We start from the raw sequence: 21,177 nt of genomic DNA on the forward strand, positions 1-21,177 counted from the left end.
AGATAAAAGATAGCTATCAATTTGGTTCAAAAAAGAGACCAAATGGGAAAAAGTAACAGAACAGACACTGTCCAAATGAAAGGGATCAGTGAAATAAGGCAATAATAGAGGGTAAAACCGAAACAGGTAGATAAATAAGATATCAGAAAATATTCTCCGGTTTCCGCTCCAGGGGTTAGATGCCTAAGAAGGCTCTAGAAGAGAGAACATGTATCATGGGAAGCAGGAACCGAGGGGCTACAAATGTTACATTATGGCATTTTCCCATTGACGGGATTCATTCAAGCCATTATTTTTGGAGTCCAAGAGGAAAATACAAACCCCTCCTGTTTTCTTCGGATTTTCTTGGTGTCCAAGCCCCTTTGAGTGCAAATTTTTTCCAGTATGGTCCAACGCAAATCATTTTCATTGTGGTTTCCCTCCTTCCAATGAGGCACCAGTGGGACTGATAGATTCCCCTGCCTGATGTTGGACTTGTGCTCCCCTATGCGGATTCTGCATTCCCTGGCAGTTTCTCCAACATAGGGAAATTCACAGGGGCACAAGATGACATAGACACAGTTAGATGTTCTACAATTTGTCATTTCACGCAACTCAATTGTCCGATTGCGGAATTTAATGCTTTCGCTCACGATGGCATTGGGGCATGCATGGTATCTCCCACATTTGTGGTGCCCACAAACTGGTTGATTTCCAGTGATGGATCTTTGTACAAAGCTGTTTGATTCCGGAAGTTTACCCTGACCAGCAAATTCCTAAGGCTCTTATTTCGCCTAAATGCAAAAAGCAGTTTGGGAATCCTGGGTGTTTGATCATCAAGATGTAATAGGTGCCACTGGGAGTTGACTATTTGACGAATCTTATGGTCAATAGAAGAATGTTTTTATAGTGATATCCAAGAAATCTACACTTTCGTTGCTAACATTAGCTGGGAATTTGAAGTTCTGATCTCCCATATTCAGGCAGAACAGAAAGTCATCTAACAACACCCTGGATCCTTTCCAAATGAAGAAGAGGTCATCGATAAAACGATGCCAGTTTCTAATGTTTTCAAAGAAGGGAGAAACGTCAATATAAATGTGCTTTTCCTCAAAGGCACCCACATGAATGCAGGCCAGACTGGAAGCACACCTGGCTCCCATAGTAGTCCCTCTGAGTTGTAAATATAGATCTTCTTCAGACAAAAAGATATTGTTCAAAAGCACCATGGAGACACACCTCACAATAAAATCCTAGATACCTCCCTGGATGTCTGACTGTTCTAAGGTCTTCTTGATGACATCAGTAGTGTCTCTTTGAGGTATGTTAGTATATAGTGCCTCGATATCGAGGCTCATCATATATTCTGAGTGATTATTAAATTCTAATCCTTCTACTTGGGTTGTCATATGGGCTGAATCGCTTATATAAGATTGTTGATTTTGAACCAACGGTTTGAGAAAGACGTCCGCATATTTACTCAAGGGTTCTAATAGTGAGTCTGTAGATGACACTATGGGCCTCAGCGGTGGCTCCCTTATATTTTTATGAATTTTAGGGAGCCCATAAAAGGTTGTAATTTTTGGAATTTTGTTCTTCAAAAACTGATACTCCTCTGTGCTTATCCACTCTTCCTCCTTCGCCTTTTCTAAAAGATTGGACACTTCTTTTTCCAGACCATCCAGTCTACAATTCGGAACCTTTTGCTAAGGTTTTGAAATTGATAATAACCTCATGGTCCTCATCTTGTAATCAATGTTATCAAAAGCAAGCACCGCACCCCCGTTATCGGCTGGTTTTATTGTGATACTCTAATCTTTAGCGAGGGATTCCATAGCCTCTTTCTGATTTTTAGGCAGATTATTAGCCTGAAAACATCTCTCATCTAAGATCCTGTTCACCTCTATGCTTACCACAGTTTTGAAAACTCCCACATTTTTTCTTAATTGAGCAATATCGAGAGTGAATGTAGATTTGGGTCTCACCCCTGAATCAGTTCTGAGGTCCTGTTTAGGCCGCCCTTCAAAAGACTGACTAAGTCTAATTTTTCTTAAGAGTGCCTTAAGATCTTTCTTCGCTTGAAATCTATTGATTCCTGTGGTGGGCACAAAACTGAAACCTCTACCTAAAACCTCTTCCTCTGTTCTGTTAAGGACCCTACTGGGCAGATTCGCTATCGATGCCTGTTTTATTTTCAATATTTTTGTCTTCTCGTTCGTATATGTTCAAAATCTGGAGCCATCTTGTTAATATCTAAGAGTGCTCTTGGGCATGTGCTGAATGCACCTTGAAAAGGATGTGAAGAATGCAAAAAAGTAGAGAGTAGACATAAAGGCTCGTCTGATGTTAATATTTTCAAGAAAGTTTATTATAATGTAATGTGCAGCCCAATGTGCGTCTTTTTAGAAAATTATAAGTAAATGTGGCTCGCTCAGAGTAAGCATCTCTACAGGGATACACTACAGGCACTACAGGGGTCTGTAACTAATGGAAACATTAAAGTAACCATGGTTAAAGCTCAGGTGCAAGCTCGCTTCCGAGGATTCTGTGATCCAGATAGCAGTACGTATCAAACGACTATTAGTTTGCTATGTGAGGATAGCAATGTTCGATAAATTGTCCCACTCTGTCAGATTCCCTCATGCATATGAATTACCAGATGTGGTGTGCACACGACATTACCAAGCACTGATTTGTCAGTGAATGGGGCACGCGGCGAGCTGTCGTGCACACCGGCAATGCTGCCTTTTCCCTTCCATTTATCCAACAACAACTATGCCAAAACTGACTACTCCTTTAATTCATTTGTGGCCTTTTTAACCAATAAAGATGGTCACCATTTAATTTCAATTTGTTTGATATAAAAAAGTCATCCTCTTAAATGTTGTACACAAAGAAACATACAAAAATTGGATCAAACACAGTAATATTACTTTACGCACCCACCAACAAACAATCAAATCACTACAGTGGATACAAAAAGGAAATCACAAACACAATTGGCAAATCATGTAAAACAAGAATAACATTACAAAAAATACAATAAACAATGCCAGTTCTTATTTTTCAAAAGTCCAGAACCGGAGCAAACAGAGATTAACAAAGATGATCAAAAACACAATAGTTTAACTTGCATACTTATTGCTTCGTTTGTAAATGGCCAATGCACCTCTAGAAAAACATAACTTCTAAAGCCAATTTACTAGTTTAAGTAGAAGTAAATGACTCTGAATTGTTCCCTGGTACACAGTATTACTCCCTCAGATGAAAAACATTATTTTGAAAACAAAGTAGGTGCACAAATGATGGTCAACGTGTTTCGAACTAACTTTTCAGGGGTTCTCCTCAGGACAAAGAACTGATATCCACTCTATAACAAAACACAAAAAATTACACAACATTCATGCATCAATATCAAACAGCTTAAATAGAATAGGGGTTCTCTTAGCTTATCACCCAAAAAACACCTTTACCTCATTTGATTTGTTATGTTATGTTAAAAGGGACTTGTAAAGCGCTCATACACCGGTTGGTTTCTTGGCGCTGAGTACTAGGGGGATTTCTGACCCGGAAGCAGTTCAGAATTGCATATCTACTGATCTGACATTCAACCATTCAATAAACAAATTTAAGATATGATCTTGTCCATCTCAAATGCAAAAAATGTCATCAATAAACCGAAACCATTTTTGGATATGATGTGCAAATGGATTGTTGTCATAGATAAACTTCTCCTCTAATTTGGCCATGAATAACACGGCCAGCTCTGGGGCAAAGGGACATCCCATCGCTGTCCCTTTGATTTCCTCTCCATGGGCAGCTCACTGGTGTGACAGTGTCTCCATAAAAACACATTGAGATGTCTACCCCAGTAGTCATGGCGGAAGGTCGAGTAGTCGCGGTGGAAGGATCTCCTTCTTGGGTCTGAGGTGCTGGTGTTATCGCAGGAGTGCAACAATGGTAGAGTCAGCAGTGGTTGTCTGCATCTTTCCTTCTGCGGTAACCAAATCAGCTTTTTTTATTTAACAGTTGACACTGGCAAGTGAGACACAACCTCTACACAGATTTGCTCAGTCAGGGAGACTGGGGGACCCTGTGCACTTCACAGGACTTCTCGGCACTCTGCCACATTTCCTCTGTTCCTTCTGGGCTGTTCCTCACAACGGGCTCTGCTGCTGGTCCTCCTCAAAAGGCAGGCAGACTTCTGCCGGACAAGGCTATTTCCTCTTCCCTCGTATCATACAGGCAGCTCACAGGGTCACTGCCCAGGGAAATAGTTTCATCCCAGAAGACTTGCAGAAACCAGGCAATGTGCCCTCGCCTACGGGGGAGTCACTATCAGTGATACTTATCTTGAAACAGAAGCTCTTCATATCGGGCAGTAAAGCAACTTGATTTACAACAGAGCCAATATGTGAATGGAACTTTACTCAATGCCCTGTAGGCATTGCGGCCACCCTCTGACAGGTATCTTTACTCACATGCACCTAAGCAGCAGTAGGCTAGAAATTACATGCACATCCACATATTAACAATATCTTTGGAAAAGGACCCTATAGTGCTCTCAAACCAAGGTACCCCCTCTGCTTTTAGGAGGAACAATTGACCCGTCGAGAAAACCAAAAGGTATTCAACTAAGGTCACAACATTAATCACAAAACGGTTGAGGCAGACATAGGTATTCGTTATACATGTATTCACAGAGTCAAAGTAAATATGAATTCATAAGTCCACAAACAGATCCAGGATGTAATTCGGTTTTCATTATTTATTTTTCTTTCTTGTATTTTCCAAATGACATTACATAGACATAACAGCCGACACGTGTTTCGTCCATCCGGACTTTTTCAAGGCTGTGAACAAATAGATACAAACATACCAATTACAAAACACATACATATACTTATTATATATTATTTTAATGATTAAAAATGCAACAACAACATTAAAAATCTCTTTTTAAGAAGACTGATCAACATGAACTTATATTTTATCAATTTATTCAGTCTTGACACTCGATTGTAATGAGGGGCTAGTGTCATCCTATTCATTTAAAAAGGTTATATACCTGATGCCAAGATTTGGCATTGAAAAGTACAGAGCCACCACCAAATGAAACATCCTGATCTTATTGGGGTTCAAGTATATTGCATATATACATAGGGCCACCAAGTGTTCATGTGGTCAACACCCACAACTAACCTTATTGAAACAAGTGTTTCTTCACGTATTAGTTATCGCATCCTCAACAAGCACTGGCACATCCTTAAGATGGACAGTACCATAAAAGAGACTATTTCCCAAAAAGCTACCATCATTCACAGCAGGGGAAAGACATTAAAACAAACGCTTTGCCACAGCTACCTTAAACCAATAACTACCACCACTTGGTTACCAGCACCGCCCAACGGATTCCATAGATGTGGACAATGCAGCATTTGCCACTTAGCCAAAAACAAATTGTTATCCTTTGAATACAACACTTTAAAGACATACAAAATTCGGGACTTCATGACCTGTAATTCTAAGTATGTTGTGTATTGTATTGAATGCTGCTGCGGTAAAATATATATAGGCAGCACCATACGCCCCTTGAAGGAACGCATTCAGGAACATGTTCGAGCGATTAGAAATAAAAACTGGGACTATCCACTGGCGATACATCCAATCTTGGATCTGTTTGTGGACTTTTGAATTCATATTTACTTTGACTCTGTGAATACATGTATAACGAATACCTATGTCTGCCTCAACCGTTTTGTGATTAACCCTCTGACAGGTAAAATGGCCTGTTCGGCTGATGACCTCTAAGAACATGGCACGCTGCCACCACCACTCACTGCAGGCGGCAAGGGACAAAGACGTAGTCTTTGCTTCACCAACAGTGTGCTTTTAGTGTCCGTCTACGTCCCCAGAGGCAGGCTCTGGGTCTTAGGGTCAATTTTGGGCCTAGTCATGCAGTGCGCACGCAGTATCTTCTGCCTGCTGATGCCAAAATAAAGTCAGGATACCAGAGTCACTTGCAGTTCTGTCTCTCAAGGCAAGGGTGCATGGGCTTTGGCTAAGGTGAGGGATAGGGTGACCAAGCAGGGCTCAGACAGTCTTGTTGTCTTTCCCTAAAACAATTGGCCCCTGATATTTACATTTATTTATTTTAGCCTTCATCTGTAAAATCACAATATACGGCAGCAGAACTTTCAGCTGGATGAGGGTTGTGCCAATCAGGTCAGAGTGGGAGGAATTTTAATATAATATACACATCTAAAATGAAGAGTAAATGCAAGTTAAACTATTCTGTATGAAGTGGTCAATTGCTTAGTGTTATAATTTCTGATGTCTTCGTCTCAAACTGGAGGGTCGCTAATTTGAATCCTGGTTGGTGCACTACAGAATAGTGACTTGTATATTTATAGTGCTATGACGTTCGTGCCTGTGAGAGACAGCACTTTGAGTAACAAAGCCAATAGTATAAAGAAAGAATTACATAAGGTATAAAATACGCGACACAAATTATAGGATAGGCTGTAGAGAGTATAAGATCAGTCGCGCATAATTTGCAAAAAGAGTACGTGTAAATGCTTACCGTGCTATCAGATGTTACATTTTTAGAAACTGCAATCATACTGTAGCTAGTGTTAACCTTTTCTTAAGGTTTCCATGAAAATACTGCATTCCAGAAGTACTGGTAACACCCTCACAGTAATCTTAAAAAGAATTAGTCTTTGTCACCGGGATTCTTCAGGTTTGTCAAGCCCTCGGGTGGTCTGCTCCATTGTCCGCACTCATCTAGTGCAGCTCGGTGATGCCTGCACAAGTGGAACAGCCTGGAACAGCCTGGCAGGGCGCACACATCTCAGCTATAAAAATCCTGCTTGGTGCTGGGTGACAGGAGCTGCGGGGCAGCAAGGATCCTGTAGTGAGTGTCCACATGCCAGTTTGTGGATCATGTTCGCAACTCAACCAAACCATATCAGCATGCTACGATTCTTTGCCGCCACCACACACGCAAACTGACCCAGTAGTTACAAATTAGCCATAGCGGCTCCAGGCCGTTGCTTACATTGATGGTCCCACCCAGGTCTCTGGCCCTCTGGACAGCTATCTAAACAGAGGACATGCCCTTTTGAGAAGCTGGTAACCCCAGTGCTTCTTCGAACAGTTCTTTTATCGTGGCGCTCCATTTTAAACGACCAACTCTCACCCCAATGGCCTCCTCAACATGGTGCGATGTGTGGGTGACATTCGTTTCGCGAAGTCCTGAAGTGTGCATAATGCATAAGCCCGAAACCCATCGAACTATATCTTCCAGGATCAACAACGAGAAGAACAAATGCAGAATTCAAATGTTTTGATAGATCAATGTCATAGTCACAGTTTGATGCGCTGTAGTCGTTCACCGTATTAGCAGGTCTTTCGTAATTAGGCCTTCCTACCTGGAGACGGTTGTTATGTGGTCCCTATTAATAAGGATTTATTGTTCTCCATTGTAAATACACTGTCTACCTTGATACTTCTGCTTTTCCTTAACCTTTGTGTTGTTCTAAAAGTACCAGTAACCTTTATAAGACAAGTTGGTAAGCTTTATAATGTTGTCTATCAGTTGTCGCTTTGTCCCCTCCTTGTAAAATATGCAGCCAAACTTGAAATAAGTACATTTGTTGTGAGAATAGCTATTGTTGCCGGTGATTTCTTTTATTGCAGCACAGCAGTGCCTCTATTCTAAATCAAACATTGATTATTCGAATAGTATTGATTTCATTCCAGAGTGTCATTTGCACCATTAAGGTGATAAATAATACGTTGACCTCATATTTGAGTTGGATCGGTTTATCCTATTAGAGTCCTGTCCTTCGTCGTCGTTTTCTAGTGAGCGGCCTAGACTCTAGAGGGTCATACGGGCTCTCCCCCTCCTTTTGCTTCAACAGTGTTTGCCTATAGAGATGCTGATATGGAGTGCGGAGACCTGCAGTTAAGCAGCTCTGAACGAGTGAATGAAATCCATGTTGGTGGTTTGTGCTGGGAACGTGCCTTTTATGTTTATTTCTACAGTCCTGCCGCCTTTGAGGTGAATACATTGTCAGATCAGGGGACAGAGGCACAGAAAGAGTAGGATTCACCTAGTGCTAAACAGTTTAAGTCTGATGAATGCAGAACTACTTTTTCCAAAGGTTATTACTTGGCCACGTTACATTCTGCTGAATTGTCCATGAGAGTGGGTGCTGTGTACCCCAGCCCCCGCCACCCCCGAGGCAATGTCTATGTGGTATCCAAACTCTCGTGTCGGTAGGCTTACGGTAAGATTTATTCACCACTCACCCCACTGCACTAGGAAAGTAACTGCTGAGAACACTCCTGGCAACGCATCAACAACACTCCTGGCAACGCATCAACAACACTCCAGGAGCCGCAGGAATGAATCTTTAGTTAAAGACGCATCACCACAGCCTGGGCTCATTTTTAAAAGCACAGTTTTACTTACAACTTTAGGATGGTTGTAAATACCCCCGATCTTGAACATAAATGGGGGAGAGGCATAAATTTACGTAGTGATTCCCGAAGCGCACTATTTCACAAATTGGTAGGTCATGGTTAAACACAGAGCCTCCTGGTTGCACAGTTTCCTAGTGCTCTAAGCCACACGTGGGAAGGTGGAGATTGTGCGGGAGCAGCAGAGGGAGTACAATCCCAGGATAAGGACTTGTATAGTGGCCCTGTCGAGAAGTAACACTTAGGTGCCGATTCCGATCCTGGAAAAACCGGGTCCGACTCGTACCCGGGAAAAAAACCCTACAAACTTGCAAGTACGATTCGTACGGGAACACCATTTCCGTACGAATCGGAAAAAACACCGACCAACAGTAAAACACATACGAATGTGAATCGGGACACCGCGGACGTGACGTCCGGATGGAGTTAGGCACGTTTTCACGTACCAGCAAGTACGATTCGTACCGACAGCAGTCTGGACGGCAATTTTTTTACGGCACCCAAAAAGTGCAGGAGAAGCTAGGTACGCCGCGATGCGAGCGGAATAGGGGGCCCGGTACGCGCCGTCCCCCCACAGCCCCCGTATGTACGCGCCGAACCCCCCCAGCCCCCGTATGTACGTGCCGAACCCCCCCTAGCCCCCGTATGTACGTGCCGTACCCCCAGCCCCCCCGTGGATGGACGTGCCGTACCCCCACCCGTGTCTGTACGGAGCGTACCCCCACCCCACCCGTGTATGTACGGAGCGTACCCCCACCCGTGTATGTACGGAGCGTACCCCCACCCCACCCGTGTATGTACGGAGCGTACCCCCACCCCACCCATGTATGTACGGAGCGTACCCCCACCCGTGTATTTACGGAGTGTACCCCCACCCCACCCGTGTATGTATGGAGCATACCCCCACCCGTGTATGTACGGAGCGTACCCCCACCCCACCCGTGTATGTACGGAGCGTACCCCCACCTGTGTATGTACGGAGCGTACCCCCACCCCACCCGTGTATGTACGGAGTGTACCCCCACCCGTGTATGTATGGAGCGTACCCCCACCCCACCCGTGTATGTACAGAGCGTATCGCCACCCCACCCATGTATGTCCGGAGCGTACCCCCACCCCACCCGTGTATGTACAGAGCGTACCCCCACCCGTGTATGTACGGAGCGTACCCCCACCCATGTATGTACGGAGCGTACCCCCACCCCACCCGTGTATGTACGGAGTGTACCCCCACCCGTGTATGTACGGAGCGTACCCCCACCCCACCCGTGTATGTATGGAGCATACCCCCACCCCACCCGTGTATGTACAGAGCGTACCCCCACCCGTGTATGTACGGTGCGGACCCCCAGCGTAGTGCTGGGGGTCCGCACCGTACATACACGGGTGGGGGTACGCTCCGTACATACACGGGTGGGGTGGGGGTATGCTCCGTATATACACGGGTGGGGTGGGGGTACGCTCCGTACATACACGGGTGGGGTGGGGGTACCCTCCGTACATACACGGGTGGGGGTACGGCATGTCCATCTGCGGGGGGGGCTGGGGGTACGGCGCGTACATCCGCGGGGGGGCTGGGGGTACGGCGCGTACATACAGGGGCTGGGGGGGTTCGGCACGTACATACGGGGGCTGGGGGGGCTCGGCGCGTACATACGGGGGCTGGGGGGGTTCGTGCATACATACGGGGGCAGGGGGGGGTTCGGCGCGTACATACGGGGGCAGGGGGGGTTCGGCGCGTACATACGGGGGCTGGGGGGGGGTTCAGCGCGTATGCGGGTACATGTCTCCATGGTTGCTATTGCAGTTCGCTCCGTACGGTGTTTTTTCCATACGGTTGTACATTCGTACGCACGGGGCGGATCGTACTTGCGCGCTCGGACTTCAGTTTTCCGATTCATACGTAAAATCGTCCGAGGACGTGTCGGACTCTTTTCCCGACCCGAGGACGTGTTGGAGAATTTTCCCAATGCGATTCGTATGTATTTTTTCCCATACGAATCGTACTTGCCAGTTTGTACGGTGCTTGTACGATTCGTACGGAAAAAAATCCGGATACGATTCATACGGGGAAATTTTTTCCAGGATCGGAATCTACACCTTGGTGTTTATTTCCAGCATATTTAGGTAAAGTGGTAAAGCCGGGATTAGATGTTATGTCTAGCGGTGGTGTGCGCACACACCAGTGAATTGCCCACCTCGTTAAGGGTTGTGTCAAGGTTTTTTTTTACAGCGTTTGCTAGATGTATTGAGCATATTTATAAGTGCCTTCCCACCAATACTTTCATGTAAGAAGGTTGAGACCTTTTCTTTTAGTCGTGGAGCAAAAGCTGCTTGTTGTAGGGAACTACCACCCCCACAACCAGTTCATGACACTACTAACTAGAGTAGTCAGTTTCCAGTAAAGTGTCCCTGAACACCTACTAGTTCTTCCTTCTATGTTTGTGCTCTGAGCCCCTCCGTCTCCCCTCGGACCCACCAAGGATGTTTGGTCTGTGTGTAAAGGCGCTTTCGTGTACTGGATTCATGTGAGGTACAGAGCCCATTTCAGGTGTCTCCCTTGTATCTACGTAGCCTTTAAAGTTGTGTGTTGTTCCATAACGTTAGTGACAATATGCATCCTCTCCTCTCACTGCATGCCCCAGCTCTGCTTTTTAGAGTCACTCCTCGTACTGAAATTCTTTGTAAAGCAGATTACCCTTGTAGGGAAGATTATAATCTCTCTGACACTCCTTGGTACGTAATTTCCCATACCTGGTCCAAAAAAACTGACTCTGCATGATTTACTATATGGTAATACTTCCTTGAAATATTGCTCATTTTGCCCATGCTTCAGTCCATATGAAACTAGTCTTTGCCCTTCCACCCTCTTGTCCACACAGTACCCTGGATCCCGCCAGCTATTACATGCTCATCTGTCAAGAGAACTTAGAGACAGAATAGAACTTTTCCTGCTGGTGGAGACTGAACACTTTCTGTTAGTAACTCCACTGGGTGCAATCCCATTAGTGCCTGGCCTGTGGTATTGCATTGTTTCATCAGATTCACCCAGTACCTAGCATATGTTATTGCATTGTTTGCATCAATCCTAGTGCCTGGCCCGTGTTATGGCATTGTTTGCATCAGATTCTCCTAGCGCCTGGCCCGTGTTATTGCATTGTTTGCTTCAATCCTAGTACCTGGCCTGTGTCATTGCATTGTTTGCATTAATCCTAGTGCCTGGCCTGTGTTATTCCATTGTTTGTGTCAGATTCTCATAGTACCGGGCTGTGTTATTGCATTGTTTGCATCAATCCTAGTACTTGGCCTGTGTTATTGTGTTGTTTGCATCAATCCTAGTTCCTGGCCTGTGTTATTGCATTTTTTGCATCAGATTCTCCTAGCGCCTGGCCTGTGCTATTGCATTGTTCGCGTTAAATTATTCTATGCCTGGCCTGTGTTATTGCATTGTTTGCTTCAATCCAAGTGCCTGGTAAGTGTTATTGCATTGTTTGCATCACATTTTCCTAGTGCCTGGCCTGTGTTATGGCATTGTTTGCGTAAGATTCTCCTTGTGCCTGGCCTGTGTTATTGCATTCTTTGCGTCAGATTCTCCCAACGCCTGGCCTGTTTTATTGCATTTTTTGCGTCACGTTTTTCTAGTACCCGGTCTGTGTTATTGCATTGTATGCGCTGCTTTTGGTTTGTGAATGATCTAATGGTTGCAGCTTTTCTAACAAACATGGTACCTTTTATCCCAATCAAGTGCATCTGACTGCAAGGACACTGCACTCTCCCTGCATGTGCAATCTACTTCCTATTTATGTAGCAAGAGACAGCACAACATGTCTGCCAGAGATGTCGTAGGGTCAGAAACAGTGCATAGGTAAGTAGGTATGATGGAAAACAAACTGTTGAGTAAGATTTTAAACGAAGAAGCGGCTGTGATAGACGGCAAAACATCCATGTCGAAACATCAGCAGTAGGACAATGGTACATGGAATGATAATGGTAGATTTATTTACACTTCTGTGCAGTGCGTGTCACTTATTGTTCTTTTCTTCCACTCTCATGAGATGGTTTTACACGGCAACTCTGAGCTCACTGAGTGTGGAGCTTCCACGAATCTCAGAGACGGGCCGTTCCAAAGATGGTAACAGAGAAGGTTGACAGATCTGAGTCTTGAGCCTGGCAGGTGGACTGGTGATCCCTGAGGGGGTGTAGTTGGTCTCTGTGTTGCCATGGCTGCCCAGGGGGTGTAAGAAAATGTCAGCAATTTGTGGAGGGCCCTCTTTTGGGTGAGAACCACCCACCTTCATGCAATACGGACTTGAGGGTTTGTGTCTGCGCTGGATGAGTTACATTCTGATAGCAAAATGGAGGACCTTACCCAAAGGGGATGGATGTTACCAAGGTTTATCATCTTCAGTTACGACAGATAGAGAAAGTCCATGTACCTCGAGAGTCTTGAAAAGCTTTCTGCACTCTGCTGGTGCAGGCAGGATGTTTATTCTCTAGTTGGCATTTGTCAGGGGATGTTCAGATACAGTGGTTGAATTAAACCTTGGAGCAGCACTTGTAGCGTTGACTTTTGGAGTCTTGTAGTGTGTGCTGGATGCGGTAGAACTGTCTTAATGTTCTACAGAGCTCAGAAAATCCAGACTCTCCTTCATCTCAGAGCTCCAGTTCTTGGCTTGACCAGTTTAGCTGCAATAAAGAAGATGACCTAGACCAGTTCTACCTCTCCCGACCTTTGACCTGATCATTGAGGAAAGGAGCCCTTGTCTGGAAGGAAGATCTGCACATGGCACAGCTGACAGAAGTCCTGCCTGGAAGGAAGATCTGCACAGAGCACAGCTGACAGACGTTTGTGTGCATTCCCATGTAGAGTGCTCCTGCGCTGCGTCGTCACTGCCAATGTCTCCACATATGCTGGGCAGCTCTGCCTCATCACTCCGCTAGCCCCCTCCCCGTCGGTGCGGCAGCCGCCATTCCTGGTGCTGCAGTGCCCCCTCAGGCCACCAGTGCAACGTGGGGGTCTCAGGAACTCCGCGGGTAGATTATTCTCTCCGGGGTCATCCACACCTTCGCAACCACCAAGATCCCGTTATTGTCGCCGCACTCAGTACTTCAGAGCCGCCGGCAGCGCCATCTTAGTTGCTCCTCGGACAATCGCTCTGCCTTCGTTGATCTCCGGTCAGTTAGGGCTCTCAGCCTTCAATCGCCATCGGCAGGTGCTCTCCTCAATAATAGGCACCATCGTGGGTGCTCAGAGGATCAAGTGCTGGGCCCAAAGCAGGATAAAATTCGAGGTCAACGCGGAGCTTCAGGCTCACACATCTTCTCCCATCGGCTCCGTGGCCACGCCATCAGCGCATAGCACAGCTGCGCATTACTTCACACCATGGTGGCCTGCCAAGGGTGGTGCATGGGCGTTCCCGTCCAACCACCCAAGGTTTCTCACACTAAACCCAATTTACCAAATACAATAGATTGGGTTTAGCTAGAGAAAACTGCACCCTTTTAAACTAGATGCGAGGAAGAAGAAATGCTTTAATTTCTCCTTCCTTTTCTGATTTTGCATGCGTGCTGCACTGTGCAACATGCATACAAAGTGGGAAAAGCTTTCCCTCGTGTCTAGGCACAGTATTTTGTACAGGAAGGGTGTCCTTCCTTTACAAAACCGATGCTGGACTCACAAACACACACACCCTAGCGCTCTGGTGCTGAGGTGTGTGCATGGCGCAGGGCCGCTGTAATCGGCGCCGGCGCAAGGGAAAGGGAAGGCGAGAGCCATATCTGTGAAAATATGGTGCTCTCCTGCTTCCTCCCTGTCGCGCAACGCATCGCAGCCTCTGGGGTGGGGGGACTGCGCTGCATTACGTGGAGATTTGGTAAATGTCCCCTGAAATGTCTTTTAAAACCATTTAAACATTGTGAATTCTCATTCCATTATGTTTCAATTTAGTAATTTTAAATATCTTTTATATCCAACAGAAAACAAGCCTTGGATCTATGAAATGACCATCAATAATGATAATGAAGCGAATGCTGTAAATCTTCAATAATAGCAGAAATAATGAGCTACAGTATTCAGGAAAACATCAGCGCAGCATCAAGGGCGGTTCAGTGATTGTAAAAGGCTGAGCTGTGCACCTCCACGCCACAAGACGAAGAAATGACCTTAGGACAATTAAGGCAACAACAATAACAAACCGCCTCCTGTATAAACAAGTATCCAACACCAGCTTTGATCATGGGATCGGCATGATGTGATTACCGCAGTGCTCTGTTTTATAATACGATGACATGCCATCATTCCGTGCTCTAGGTGAATTGTAAACTCTTTCTGGCCAAACCACAGTAACCAGAGAAAAGCACAACAGAGCGGAGCCAGACAATTGACGGATAAAGGAAAGAGGAGTTCTTCTATCTACAATACAACAGACTGTCCCAATTTGCACCGGCCAGAAGGAAGATACATCTTTACCAGTAAGCGTGCATAGCCATAATCCAATCTAAAGGCACAATCGCCTACAAAGACACCTTCTACGTATTAGGAGTGTGGCAAATGTTTGGTGGCTATTGCATTTTATTGTTAAAGAAGAAATCAAACGTGCAAAATAGGGCACACATATAAAGTGTGTGAGAAAAACACGAGTGCTTTATCAGCCATGTTGGCCCATCAGGAAATGCAGTCGTGTGATGTAGACACATTCAAGTGCAGTGAATGTGTAAAGAGCTTTAGTCAGTTATCAGACCTACAAAGACATCAGCGAACACACACTGGGGAAAAGCCATTCAAGTGCAGTGAATGTGCAAAGTGCTTTAGTCAGTTATCAAACCTTCAAAGTCATCAGCGAACACACACGGGGGAAAAACCATTCAAGTGCAGTGAATGTGCAAAGTGCTTTAGTCAGTTATCACACCTACATAGACACCAGCGAACACACACAGGAGAAAAGCCATACCATTGCAGTGAAGGTGGGAAGAGCTTTAGTCGACTATCAGAGCTACAAAGACATCAGCGAACACACATGGGGGAAAAACCATTCAAGTGCACTGAATGTGCAAAGTGCTTTAGAGAGTTATCACACCTTCAAACTCATCAGCGAACACACACAGGGGACAAACCATTTAAATGCAGTGAATGTGTGAAGAGCTTTAGTCGATTATCAGACCTACAAAGTCATCAGCGAACACACACAGGGGAAAAGCCCTATCATTGTAGTGAATGTGACAGTAGTTTTCGCTTCTATTCAGCATTAAGGTATCATCAGCAAACTCACACAGGAGAAAAACCATTCAAGTGCAATGAATGTGCAAAGTGCTTTAGTCAGTTATCACACCTTCAAAGTCATCAGCGAACACACACGGGGGAAAAACCATTCAAGTGCAGTGAATGTGCAAAGTGCTTTAGTCACCTGTCAAACCTAAAAACACATCAGCGAGTACACACAGGGGAAAAACCATTCAAGTGCAGTAAATGTGTAAAAAGCTTTAGTAGGTTATCATACCTACGAAGACATCAGCGATCACACACAGGGGAAAAACTATTCAAGTGCAGTGAATGTGTAAAAAGCTTTAGTCACCTGTCAAACCTACAAACACATCAGCGAACACACACAGGGGAAAAACCATTCAAGTGCAGTGAATGTGCAAAGTGCTTTAGTCAGTTATCAAACCTTCAAAGACATAAACGAACACACACGGGGGAAAAACCCTATCATTGTAGTGAATGTGACAGTAGTTTTGGTTACTCTTCTGTATTAAGGGATCATCAGCGAACACACACAGGAGAAAAACCATTTAAGTGCAATGAATGTGCAAAGTGCTTTAGTCAATTATCACAGCTACAAAGTCATCAGCGAACACACACAGCAGATAAACCATTCAAGTGCAGTGAATGTGCAAAGTGCTTTAGTGCGTTATCAAGCCTTCGAAGTCATCAGCGAACACACACGGGGGAAAAACCTTATCTTTGTAGTGAATGTAACAGTAGTTTTTGCGGCTCTTCAGCATTTAGGTATCATCAGCGAACTCACACAGGAGAAAAACCATTTAAGTGCAATGAATGTGTAAAGAGCTTTCGTCAATTATTAGACCTGCAAAGACATCAGCGAACACACAAGGGGGAAAAGCCATTCAAGTGTAATGAATGTGGGAAGAGCTTTAGTCGATTATCAGAGCTACAAAGTCATCAGCGAACACACACAGGGGAAAACAGAGAAGGGCACTGAAAGTGTGAAGGGCTTTTGTCAATTTTTGATCCCACACAGCCCTCAGTGAATACACTCCTTAATTTAACTCACATGGAAATAATCCTAGAGATGTATAGAATCTGGAAAGAACTTAAGAACATCAAAAATAATATCGACCCATCTGAGGACATAGACAAGAGCAGAACAGTGCAGTTATTGTGAGAGGAATGAATTATGGAAAAAGATCAAATTCAAATTATGTGGGACATTGAAATACCAGAAGATAGAAGACCCGACTAGCAGTAAAGAAGAAAAACAGATAACAGTATTCGCAAAATTATAAAAGTGTTTGTTTCCAGAGAGTGTTCACTTCCGTACACATAGCAAAGCAACATGATGCACCAGGATACACAGTGGGAGGCAAGCACAATGTGGACTAAAAGAAAAGAAACATTCTTTATTTTTATTTGGTGAAGAAGATATACAAAAAATAACATTCAATCGCACCTGATCACACTACCTGTAAAAGCAACACTGAACAATAGTGGAACTAACAACGGTACTTTCAGCTAGTTTGTTGGATTAGTGATAAAACCTATAAACCCAACACACCCAGAGTGAACATGTTGTCAGGGCTCTGGAGATGGGAAACTTCATTGGTAAAATGTATGTATTACTATTGACAAATGCCACTGCAGTATATGTAATGAACTAAAGCGAAGCACAGGTGTTCAAGGAATAACCTATTGTTAGATATAAAAGAGCATATGCCTTGTTTTTAGTAACGGTTACTGCATCTTTTACACACTGTTTTCGGTTGATGAATCAGCTCGTGTCTCGGGCCTTATAACTAAGTGTGACCCGTGGCTCCTCTCCAACTTGGCTCTCCCTATTAATTAAGTGACTTGCCAAACTCTACTTGTTATCAGAATTGTGCCACTGTAAGCAGCAGACTCTGTTTGAAGAATATGGTGAAACAGCAAAATCCCACATCAAAAGCTGATATGTGCCAGGACAATCCGTTGCTCTCCCAGCAACTCGTCTTCCACACTGATTGTCCCTTGGTCTCAAATGTTCTGAAGGATTTGTCGAATGAATACCAGAAGTGGCAGTGACATTCATGAAGCTAAAGCTAACAGGAGTGTGTGGGAGATAGAGAGGGGGAGAGATAAAGAGAGCGAGAGAGACAAAGAAAAGGAGAGAAAAAGAAAGAGAAATGGAAGGGGGGAACGGCAGGTGATTTGTATTCACTTAAAAATAGAAGAAGCAGCCAAATATATGTCAATATGTGACATCACCAGAGAAACGGGCTGAATACCTGTGAATTTATATATTTATTTTTAATACCTATAGACCCGTGTCATGGAATAAACAGGGCACGAGTAAGGAAAATAGCAAAGGAGCCCATTATCATATGCAAATCACAATGACGTCACATGTAGTGACGTCACAAGAAGTGTTATCAGGCCCTTATAATAATTTTCATGTGAAAAGTCGACGGCCTGTTTTAAAAATATAACACAAGAAACATAAAATAATGTAAAAAGAAGTTTTTGGTCTCAGTTTTTATACATCATGTGTTTTTCCTTCTATTAGTTTGTAACTAAACTTGGAAAGGACTGAAAGTGTAAATATTTTTAAAGTGCTATGTGTAACTTGGAAACTACATTTTTAAACAGTTTTCAGCGAATAAATAAAATGAGATTTTAATTTGCGTTTGTTTCCTGACGTTGTTCTTTATCCAGCCCCTAATCCCCAAAGTGTTTCACATTTACAGTGTATTAAGCAACAGAAGGGCTAATTTTGTCAAGTTCTCTGTTCCGCTCTTGCGCCGCTCACACAAATAAATAAAGGGGACGCTGCTGGTGGGACGGATAGTTACAAACACTCTGATGCCTGTGTTTGCAGATGCAAATAACAAAGTACAATTCCCAGTCGCAGGCTAAGGAGCGAGGTGGAACTGAGTCCCTTTTCTAGGTAATAGTGGGGGGACCCCATCAAACTGTGTCGACCCCCGACTTGTGCCGTGCTGATAAAGCAATCGTGAATTTGAGTAATTTACGATGAATTGAAATGAGAGAAAGAGAAGAAGAGAGTGAGGTGCAGGATATATTAAAGAAAATAAAAAAAAGAGACACAAGACTTTACCCTGTTCTGTGTACAAGCATTTTACATAAACAAGTTGTGCTGTGCGTTGGGAACAGGCTGTCACCCCTCCTTGTATGTAAATGAGCTTCTGTCACCAGACACCCTAGGCTCCCATCTATTCTAGCGCGGATGATAATGGGAGCACTGTAAGGTAATCACAAACAAGGGCTATATTGAGAAATAATCGGCTCCCAGGTCTCACAGCTGTGGATATGTGGTTCTTTGTTAGTTTTTTTAATTTACTTTAATGTGCAGCAATTCTCCAGGTTACTTTTTCTCAGTATATCGCTTTATATCGCTCTTTACTCTCCATCTGTTAAATGTGAGGTTTGATGTAGGATTTGTTGTTAGTGTCCCTAGACCATGTCTCAATCCATTTGTCCTCGATTTGTCTGCATGTGTTTTGCCCACACACTGGTCTAGGATGGGCCTTCTCAAGGTCGAAGGCGCTGTAATAGGAGTAATAAATCAGACATATTTGAAATTGTATCTAAACAAATGTGTGCCTTTCAGTTATCAGGCACCACCAGACTCACATCTACACATGTAATTGAGCAGCAGACTAAAGTGACTCCTCCCTGTATAAATATGTGCCACCAGTAATCGGGCTGATGGTTCCGCTGATGCGCACAGCAAATAAAGTTTCTGGGATTGCGCACATTGGCCTAAATTTTTATTGCTGAAGCTTCACGCAGTTTCGCTGATGCGCACAGCTTATAAGATTTGTGGATATTGCGCACTGTAAGCAGATCACTGAAGTTCACCCTTACGTAGTAACTAGGTCAAACATACATAGCACGTACAACATGCAAAATGTCACTGCCCGTCCCTTCTTTTTAACATCTCCAGGAGTTCCTCCTCTCTCGTGGCTGAAGTGGAAGAAGGTTTTCACACATTATGCTTGTGTCTGTGGCACCTCCTTAAGCGCAGAGAGGAAAGCCTCATGGTTAATGCATTGTTTGGGCTCTGAGGGACAAGAATTCTTTAAACACCTTCCTGAGCTCTCTCATACTGGCTCTGCCACTCTTAATGAATGCGAGATCTGCATCAAAAAGTTGGACTTGCACTACCTCCCAAAGTGAGTACTGTCCTTGAACGATATCACTTCGGGAGAAGGATGCAAAGGCAGGATGAGTCGGTCGAACAGTACATAATTACCGTGCGCAAATTGGCTTCCACGTGCAATTTTGGTGCAGCTTTAGAGCAGCGCTTAAGAGATCAGTTCATGTTGGGATGCGCCCTCGACAAAACGAGAGGCCCCCTGTGGCAAAAAGACACGCCATCGCTTCAAGACGTGCTGACCATAGCCAAAAGTCACGAGCATTCAAAAGCGTGTGTTGATATTATACGCAAAGACAGTTCAGGTGATAAAAAGAAGAACATTAATGTCAAGGTGCTGGTGGATAGATTAGTTGAACCCAAATCGAGCACCACTTCAAAGCCCTTTAACACAAATAATTTTCAGGGGAAGTGTTTCAGGTGTGGCAACCCTGGCCATATGGCCAACTTTAAAGACTGCCCAGGCTGGAAGGCCATGTGCAAAACTTGTGATAGGAAAAGTCACGTCTCAAAGTGCTGCAGAATGGGCAACGAGCATAAAAAAGTCAGGGAAGTTGATCTTTATGAAGAAGATTTGGAAGGAATCAATATTCTCCCAGTCACAGGGAATGCTAGTGATGGCCATCAGGAGCTAGTTTTGATCAATGATGCTCCAGTGAGCATGCTCTTCGACTCTGGGGCCAAGGTAAGACTAGTCCCCAAAACATTTAATGAGCATAATCTGCTGGGCAAAGTCACCCTGTTGAAGCCAGACATTAGACCACAAGGTTAAGGTGGAGTGACTATTGAGTTGCTGGATTATTTCTGGGGCACAATTGACTTCAAAGGAAGAGTTATCCCTGGTAAAATCTATGTCTCGATGAAGCGGGACTCGCTCAGAAGTTGGTTCCATCAACGTGATCTTGATATCTGCCTTGATCCCAATGAGATCTGTCTGCCTAAAAGAATTACCACCAGTTATGGTTGTTAGTAATGCTAATCGAAACTGGATCAAGGAATTCACTGAGGACTTTGCTGGTGAAATGAGTTTGTCTCAAAAACTATGTACATCGTATAAAGGTCAAATGTAACGCTGTTCCAAAAACAGCTAAGGTCAGGAATGCACCTCTGTTAGTAAGGGAGAGCATGAAAGTTGAATTAGACAATCTTTTAGCCAAGTGCATCATTCAAGAAGTTGAAGCAACAGAGTGGGTCTCTCCTGTTGATATGGCCCACAAGCCAATGGGGAGGTAGGTTCTGTGTCGTCTCGAGGGAGCTCAACAAAGCAGTTATTATTGATCATTACTCTTTACCCAACATAACTAAAATGCTGTGTTCTCTTGAG

General features: G+C 44.2%; 1 protein-coding gene across 2 annotated transcripts in view; it reads left to right on the forward strand.

Moving 5' to 3' along the window:
• Window positions 1-18,360, forward strand: part of LOC146839214 (uncharacterized) — a 39,999-nt gene extending 21,639 nt beyond the window's left edge. For both annotated transcript variants that reach the window (XM_085603222.1, XM_085603223.1), the window contains exon 2: window positions 14,443-18,360. In XM_085603222.1, coding sequence (XP_085459348.1) covers window positions 15,120-16,685 — 1,566 coding nt within the window. In that variant the 5' untranslated portion in view covers window positions 14,443-15,119 and the 3' untranslated portion in view covers window positions 16,686-18,360. The remainder of the gene's footprint in view (window positions 1-14,442) is intronic.
• Window positions 18,361-21,177: the final 2,817 nt, after the last annotated feature.

The sequence above is a fragment of the Triturus cristatus genome, chromosome 4_2 (genome assembly GCF_964204655.1).
Source record: "Triturus cristatus chromosome 4_2, aTriCri1.1, whole genome shotgun sequence".
NCBI lineage: Eukaryota > Metazoa > Chordata > Amphibia > Caudata > Salamandridae > Triturus > Triturus cristatus.